General features: G+C 57.6%; 1 protein-coding gene across 2 annotated transcripts in view; it reads right to left on the bottom strand.

The window, feature by feature from the left end:
- PARVB (parvin beta) overlaps positions 1 to 8,976 on the bottom strand; it is a 53,970-nt gene that overhangs the window by 27,596 nt on the left and 17,398 nt on the right. For both annotated transcript variants that reach the window (XM_039863226.1, XM_039863225.1), the window contains exon 4: positions 3,540 to 3,646. In XM_039863226.1, the coding sequence (XP_039719160.1) occupies positions 3,540 to 3,646 (107 nt within the window). The remainder of the gene's footprint in view (positions 1 to 3,539; positions 3,647 to 8,976) is intronic.

An 8,976-nucleotide genomic window follows, 5' to 3' on the forward strand; every position in this document is an offset into this window, starting at 1 on the left:
GTTCCGTTAATAGTCTCCCCCACTGTTCTTTCCCTCGGCCAGACAAAGGGGTACGTCAACCCGCTCGACGCACGAAACATTCCAGAGTTGCCTCATCAAGCACTTATGCAAGATGCTCACACAGGATGGCTTTGCAGCTTCTCCGTGACAGAAAGGCCACCCGAGCCACGGTCAGCATCCTGTTCTGCTCTCCAGACAACACACCTGCTGTGACACAACTTCCTGACAACCGTCCCTCTACTCCAGGGAGGGCACTGGGCTCACGTACGGGCGACCAAGGCCGAGATACAGACGCAAATTCACGGCCTGTCCCGTCATCCTGAGAGCCAGTTACAGTTCCACGGCCACGGTGCTGGACCTAAGGCTCCGGGACCCTGGTTTTCCGCCTGATTGGGCAAAGCCACAGGTGGATGCGGAAGAACTGGAAAGAAAAAATGTGAGTGCAACACCCTGAAGTTTCCTTCTGAACATATTAGGAAACATCTCCGTTAGGCAGTGAGTGGAGCACCAGCTAAAGGGATTGTTTCACGGGCATCATCACTGACAGCAAACTCTTCAAGTCCAAGAGTCAGTCGACGAGCAGCAAACGCTTTCCCGCGAGAGGGAGGAGAGCCGGCGCCCCGGGCTGCCTCGCCACAGGCCAGCCCAAGGTCGATGCTCCTCCAGCCCTCACTGTTGAAAGTCAGCGTCCTTTCGTCGCACATGTCTGCTTCGATGACCTCGAGAGCCGCCTAGAACCTGGCGGTACCCAGAATGGCCACACCGGCGCTACAGTACGAGACGTCAAAACTCTGACCGACGTTTTTAATAACAAAGTTCTCATAACTGCTAAACAATCTTGGTAACATTTCGGACTTATTCCTGTACAACGGAAGCTCATTCTAAGATGCGGGTTCTCGGCTCAGCCAAAGAGAGATGTAAATTCTTGGCCACTCAGCTTACCAACAGGTAACGAATCCGGAGCGCCCTCTCCAGGTCAGGCCATCTGGTCCCATGGTGTCAAACGTCACCTCTGCTCTGAGTGCTCCAGCCGGACCCCACAGCTGACTCAGGTGAGACGGGCATCTCACTCCACCCCATGCTACTCCCGAGGGCTCCCTCATCACCCACTGCTCAGACCATAAACCCTGGCGTCGGCCTCATGCCTCTGGCAGCTTTACCCTCAAAAGATCCTCCACATCTGCACTTCCTTCCCAGCCCAAGTCACTTCATCTGATGCCGGGGCCGCTGTGGCCGCGGCCTGAGTGATCCCCGGGCTCTCGGCCCTGACCCTCCTCCCGCTTCATCTGCACCCAGAAGCCCAAGAGACCTTTAAAACGAACTTGGATCATGCCACAGCCCTGCCCAAAGCCTCTGCTGGCTTCCTGTCGCTTGAAATAAAAGCCTGTGTCTGTCTACTAAGGCTGGACGTGGTCTATCAGGCCCATGCCACCTTCCCAGCTTGCAAACATCCTCTCTCTCCCTCTCCGTCTGTCTCTGTCTCTCTCTCTGTCTCTTGCTCTCTCTGTCTCTCACCATCACCAGCCCCCCCACCCTTACCCCAACTCTCAGCCCCTGCTCTTAAACACTGCAGACTCCTGCCCTTCACAGTCTCAGCCTGGATGTTCTTCTGACTCTATGCAGATGCCCGCGCAGAGGCCACCGGCCTGGGGGGCTGCTCCCGACCGCCCAGTGCCTCCCCAGCCCGCTGCTCTTCACCGTAACCCTCTGACTTTCCTCCTAGGGCTTGTCGCTCTCTTTAAGCATCTATTTGTGTTTGGGGTTGAACCACCCCATAATACGTCTCCTTCTTCCCTCCGCCAGAATGTGCCATGGGTGGGTGAGGGGGACCACCTCCCTCTTGCTACTTCTGCGTCCTTAGAGTCTAGATGCACGCCTGCCACACAGCAGGCCAATGAATCTTTGTTCCACAAATGAAGAAATGACCAAAACAAACATGAAATTTTTTCCCTCCAAATGTACTTTTTGAGAATTGGCTGAATAAGGACAAACTGATGTGCGGGCCACCGATCACTGTGTCCTTCAGTGTGACACGGTTTCCCTCCCCACACTCTGTTAGGTTTCTCTCCAAGATCAGATGGTCTGTGAGAGTCATGTGCTGAGCGTGCAGGCCCCGTGCTGAGCGTGGAGACCCTGTTTTGAGTGTGGAGACCCCGTGCTGAGCGTGCAGGCCCCGTGCTGAGCGTGCACGCCCTGTGCTGACTGTGCAGACCTGGCTGGGAGGGATGCGGATGCTGAGCCCAGGCGGCAGGACCACAGTCTATGAAGATGCAGACGCCACGCTCTGTGGTTCCAAGGTCACCCCTCCTCGGGTGCTCCTCTCCCACCCCGGCCCCCTCCTGTCTGCTTTACCTCAGTATCTCTCTCTCCTGAACAGAGCCCCCCAAAACCTCGGGTCCCTGACTCAGTGCCCCCCAACACATCCCTGCAGCAGCCTGGACTCAGTTCACCCCCATCCCCAGCAGCAGTCACCTCTGTCACAACTACAAAGGAAGCCTGGTCCCACCCTGGCCTGCTGGCCCCACCCAGTGTTGGGGGCGGGGTCTCCTGTGGACCTTTAGGAAGTGTGTTATCCCACCTACAAGGGGGTACTGAGTCCTCAAGGCCACCCTCACAGAGCATTTTGGACCCCGAAAATACAACGGAGCTTCCTGAGGACGAGAGCTGGTCAGCAAGCACCCCGTCCCTTCCAGGGTCCTTGGATGGGGCCGAGGCCAAGAGACGCTGACGAATACTGTTTCCTGCAAAAAGAGCCCATGACCCTGGAGACAAAGGGACTGCGGGGCGCTCCGCACGGGCTCGGGCAGCACACAGCGACGGCGTGCCTGTCACCCAGAGGAACGCGAGGCCTCAGCACCCCTGCCCCTTCTTTGCATTTTTTTGTCTCTTTTAAAAACTACCACTTATTGATCCCAGCGAGGGCGGCCACCACCTAGACCGGGCCAGCGCTGCACCGTGCCCCACGTCCATGGGTTCTGGAGGAGCTGTGACGGTCCCCAGGCCACAGACACGAAGAGAGCTGCCTGCCATCGGTCTGCAGTCCATGCCGCTCCTTCTGCCCCTCCCCAAACCACGCCCCACTCACAAAATATCTGCCGAGGACTGGCCTGCCCCGCCCCTCCCTTCCCAAAGGAGCTGCCGGGCCTGAGGCACTCGCAGGGGACGAGGGACAGGGCACAGGCCGGCAGGGAGGGCTGACCCGGCGGAAACAGTGCCCGTTGGCACCCCATCTCCGTGCCCCCGTTGGGCGCGTGTATCCAACGGCACAGCAGCTGCAGGTGCTTCTGGGAGCTGTGCGTGACCTGCTGCAGCCCTGCGGCTGGGCACTCTGGGGAGCAGCGAGAGAGAGGGCAGGCACCTGAAGCCCAGGGCCCAGGGGACACCACCGGGGAGCCATGGGCTCAGGGCTGTGGCTTTAGACGACTACTCTCAGGTCACGTGACCAGGTCTCGTGTCCAGCCCCGAGGCTGCCCAGCGCTGCGTCCCTTTGCGAGGTGTGGGGCCGGGGGCCGGGGAGGCCACGCTCCCTGCCGACTCACCCAAGAGCTTCTGCAGCACCTGGCCATCGTAAAGGTCCTCCTCCAGCTGCTTCACGATGATTCTCTCCTCCACGAGGACGTCGTTGATCCAGTCGGTGAGGACCTGGGGGAAACGCAGGCGTCACGACCACGGCCACCACGGCAGGGACCAGAGCCGGTGCAGGAACCAAGCTGCCCGCGGCCCGGGGGACCAGGCCAGGCAGGGCCGGAAGGGCAAGCTTCTCCCAGCCCGCAGGGTGGGGCCGGGGGGTGGGGCTCACCCACCCCAGCTAGCCAAGGAGTCCTGTGGGAATTCATGCGACCCCAACAGAGGTTCAGCCACTGCCTAGACTGGGCCTCCCCCTGGCAGGAACTCGGAGAAGTGGGGGAACTCTCAGCCAGAGGAAGTGGGGGTGCCTGGTAGGGGGTTAAAGGAGCAACTGTTGGCAGCCCTGTCCATCATGGCCCAAGGCAGTGCAGGCAGGCCTGTCCCCTCCCCTCCAGGATCTGCACCAAAACAGCCCCGGGTCACCCTGAGCCTGAAGCCACAGAGAAAAGGGACGCGTATGCCCCATTACCGACAAGCTCCACGCTGCCCTCTCCAGCAGCGGCGTGCAGCATCCTCACAAAGTGCGGCAGCCATCACCGCCATCGACTGAAGAACACTTCCCTCCCCGCCAAAGAAGCCCGCACCTGTTAGTGCTCACTCCCTGCTCCCCGCACCCCGTTTCTTCCAACCGCTTAACTATTTCCTCTGCCTACGGATTTGCCTGCTCCGGACTTTTTCCCTGAATGGGATCACGTCCCGTGTGACCTCCTGTGTCTGGCTTCCTTTGCGCACGTGAGGCTTTCGAGGTTCATCCGCCGGCAGCATGTGTCTCTCCTTCGTCCCTCCTCACGGCTGAATAATGTCCCGTTGGATAAACACGCACATTGGACCGATCCACGCACCGGCTGACGGACACTTAGGCTGCCGCCCCTTTCGGGCTGCCGCGGAAAAAGCTGCCGTGGACGTGGGCGTCTGAGGCTTCACCCGGATTCCCGCTCCCTTCTCTAGGCCGGGCTTCCTCTCAAGCCTTTTCCCAACAGCTTTTTCCATTCTATCCACTGGTGGTCGATTATAAAAGGAGATAACGTCGATCCGCTGAACGGAATTCCATTTGGCCGATGTCGCTCAAGGCACTTCTTCTCCACAAAAGAGAACGGACAGCTGAACGGATCGGCTCCGTCAAAAGCATATGAAGTCCATGATTTTCCTGAACAAGCGAAGCTAATAAGACTATCTCATCCGGCCCAATAACCTCTAAGAAGTGGAAGCTGATTGCCCCACTAAGAGAGGGACGAAAGGGCACGAATCCCGAACACAGTGTTCCTTCTCCGTCGCTCTGGGACACACGCAGCCTGCCAACCTGGCCGCGGAGCAGATTCCTGTGAAGTATATTCTATTTTCCCACTAACTCAGAAAGGTTCAATCAGACACACAATCCCACGAAGAACAGAAGTAAAAATAAATTCAAGGAAGGTTTGGAGGAAGAAAGAGGTGAACGGCCCCACGGCCTGCTGGTTCCGTCAAAGCCGTGCCCCAAACGCCAGCAGGATGGAGCCGGGCCCCCGCCCCGGGCCACCCTGGGCAGCGTGGGAGAGAGCACTGCCCGGTGCCGGGCCACCAGGCCCTCCCCGCCAAGCCGCCTCCCCTCCCGGCTTCCATCCACCCTTCTAGCTTCCTGGGGGGTCCTCCTTGTCACCTCCTTCTCTTCCTGATCTTTAATGCCATGTTCCTGAGGCCGTGCCCTGAGCGACCCCTCTTCTCACTGTCTCCTCTCTTCCCAGGCCAGCTCCTGCCCCCGCTCACCACCCCCGACCCCGTGATTTCCAAGGCCACCCCCCACCCGGAAGGCCGGAGCGCAGCCCAGCCTCTGCTCAGGTGTTCCACGGGCTCAACGAACTCCTCCACAAGCCTGCTCCTTTTCCTGAGGGAGAAACAGGACACCATCTACCAGCTTCAGAGCCCCCACTTCTGCCTCCTCCCTAGCTGGGTCCACTCCTTGCCACCTCCTGTCCCGCCGCCCTTGTCCAAAGCACCCCCCCGGACCAATGCCACAGCCCCAACTGAGCGCCCTGGCTCCTCACTGGCATCATCAAATACCACAAGCTCGCCTCTGCCCCAGGGCCTTTGCACGTGCTGGTCCTGGCATCCGGAACTCCCCACTGCCTGTCAGGCTCTTACTCGTCCTTCACGCCTCAAGCCTCGGCACCGTTCCATGACCGCCCCCTCCACCCGGGCCACGTGCCTCCACCGCGGCTCACCGTACCCACGTGCCTATTCCCTGACCCTGTTCGCGGCTGCAGTGCGGACACATCTTTGTCCTGATCTCACAGAAGGTGCTCAAACCAACTGCAGAGCTGCCTGCAGACCTAAGAAGGTCTGTGGCCCATGCAGACATCTGGCCCCAGAGGCTGTCTTGCCCAGGGCGGAATCTTATTGGAAAACGCCAGACAGAAACTGTTTCTGCTGGGAAGAAACTAGCTCTGCAACAATTCCCTCTGGATCTCTGACCTGGTCAAAGCCCAGATACAAAAACCACAGACGGAAGCGGGTGAAAATGAAACCCCTCTCAATGGGCCAGGGGGGCAGCTCCGGGAAGCAAACGCAGTCTGCCCCCGGACACCTCCCAGTACGTCCCAGGTCACCCGTCTGCATTCTCTGTTTCACAAGCCTTTTTAAAGATAGCACCAGTCATGATTCCTAGGGATGTCCTCATTTGCAAACCCCGGATCCTGCGGGCAAATATCTAGGGCGTATCTTAACGATGCCCTCGGCGCCGTGCCCTTTGCACGTATGCTTCACGAGCCTGAAGCCTGTCTCTCCCCAAACTATGACAGCTATGTCTTCATCACTCCCCAGCTGGCAAGTCACTACTGAATCCTGGGAGGCCACAGGCTCGGTGCGATCGGCAGGAGGCTGTCCCACCATGCAGAGTCACCAGAACACGCCACGGGACGTCACCACGTGCTCTCGAAGCACCACCTTCCCCCAGAGGAGCGTTCTCACGCGCTGATTTTCATTATGGAAAAAGGGAAGACGGAAAACAGAACTTAACAACCAGGAAGAGTCTTGTCCAACAGACTGGGAAATGAGCTGTGACATCTGCCCCTGGAGAGAAAAGTGGACGCCAATGACAACACGGTCAGCACTTGGGACCAACGTGCTCTCGAGTGCAAAGGCCTCACTCCGGCTATTCCTTCTGGAAAGCACGACAATTGCCATTCCCCCTTTCGGAAATGCTTAAAAATACAAAGTATCTCATCTCTATCCCGCTATGGGCCCAGGCAGCACAAGCTGTTCCCCTGTCAGTAACTCACGGCGCTTCTGGCGCTTCTGGAAGATGCTACAGAAAATGGCGACAAGACAAAACACCAGCAAAGAAGACTTAGGGTGTGTCTTTCGGGCTCTTGAACCCACAGGCTACTTGTGTCACTTCTATTTTTTTTTTTTAAGGCGTGGCAACCCTCGGTTGACCTCACAGATTGCAAGGACCTTGTCAGTTTACAATCCCTTATTTATTATTTTTGTTTGATTGTTTTTACGCCTACAGCACCTGGTCTTCCTAGGTGGTCTCCCATCCAAGTACTAACCAGGTCTGACAAGGAGGTGGCCTTGCTGAGTCCTACTCAGATTTAATCAGCCAGGACCTTGGATGATCAGAGTCTACAGCACAGGGTAAATATCCTGGAAAGCGGTAAGAATCACGCGGTGAAGAGGATGAGGTGTTTTGTCTGGACCACCATGGCCGGTGCCCAAGGAGTGCCCTGGGACCACTGGCATCGGTATGCCCAGCCCCCATTCCACGCCCCTCCCAGAGCCCCTTTTCCCAAAATTTGGATCTTGTAGGTGAAAAAGACCAGCCTTGTCTTTAAGCCTCATGCCCCCTTGGGCGTTCTGACGTGCAACCTCACATTGGCACTGCCAAGCCCACGCACGCATCCGACACGCGTGACTCAGCCAGCTGCGTGCGGACAGGCCTCTGGGTTCAGCCGTCAGTCCCTGACTGCACAGGGATTATATTCCAGAGGGAGGAATAAGTCCCCAACCAACGAGTAAACATACAACGGTTCCAGGCAGCGAGAAACTCATGAGGAAATGCAGCCAGGGCAAGCGTGTGGGGCGGGGACGTGGCACGGGCAGACGGAGGGGCCGGAGAAGGTGCTGTGGGGAAGCATCGAGGGACAACCGAGATGTGGAGGACACTGCTCCAGGCAGGGGGCCGCAGGCGCAGAGGCCAGGCACCCTGCAGAATCTAATGTCGCCCAAAGAGCAATCTGGGCCCCGGGCAGTGACCTCTAAGCCCCTAGAGTAGCCTGCTGGATGAAAGCATCTTGGTTTATGTGGACGCCTTGGGATGGCCAGAGGGGGCCAACATGGCTTAGGGTGGAGGTTTGGGGTCACGCTCTGTCTGTTCCAGCTCGAGGCTGGAGACAGGTCGGCCACGAGGGCCGTCAGCCACGCCTACGAGATGGCACCCCAATGAAAACCTTGGACCACAAGGATCAGCAGCTTCCCTGGCTGGGGCTGTTCCTCGAATATCGTCACGTTGCTACCGGTAAGTGACCCTGGCCAGGACCCCTTGGGGAGAGGACAACTGGAAGCCCTGCGTTCCGTGCCCTCTCGGGCCCTGTGCCCTACGCCTCCCGCTTTGGCTGGTTTTAACCGTGTCCTCTCGTACACATGAACCGTAACGGTGGGCATGACAGCACGTGGGGAGTTCCGGGGGCCCTAGTGAATCACCAAACCCATGGGTCCTCTTGGGGACATCACGCAATCCACTGACGGAACAAAAAGGCACAAGAAGGATGGATCCGCCCTCTCTCAGCCTGCGTGCATGAGCTGGCACACTGACCTCTCGTCCTCAGCTCTCTACACCACCAGCCCCTCTGGGGCTTTACCGTCTGATGACAGATTATGGGACGTCTCGGCCTTCATCGCCATGTGAGCCAATTCCTTATCATAAACCTCGATCTATAGAGATGGACAGACAGACAGACAGAGATCCATATGCCCCTGGTTCTGTTTCTCTGGAGAACCCTGACAAATTCAGGAGACTCCTCCTCCTGCTTAACTTAACTGTCCCTCGTGAATGACATTCTGGTGGCTGAAAGGCAGGGTCACTTTCCTCGCTGACATTCTTCTGTTCAAGATAACAAAGTGATGGTCAGAGGGGAAAAAAATCTTAATAAAATAAACTAAGATTCGACATTTTGGAGTGGGCCCTAAAACTGACATTTTCAATTTGCGCTTTTAAAAGGACACACCTTGAAATGGTCTTCTTTACCCTGAATCGGCCCTCGTGCAAACACAGCTGTGTGCCTCGTCAGGCCCCACGGTGGCAGTTAAGGCAAACGAACTTGTAAAAAAGCATTTTTGTAGAATAGGTCTGTCTGTGACACACACTGTCATAAA

Source organism: Pteropus medius, unplaced genomic scaffold (assembly GCF_902729225.1).
Source record: "Pteropus medius unplaced genomic scaffold, Ma_sr-lr_union100, whole genome shotgun sequence".
Classification (NCBI taxonomy): domain Eukaryota; kingdom Metazoa; phylum Chordata; class Mammalia; order Chiroptera; family Pteropodidae; genus Pteropus; species Pteropus medius.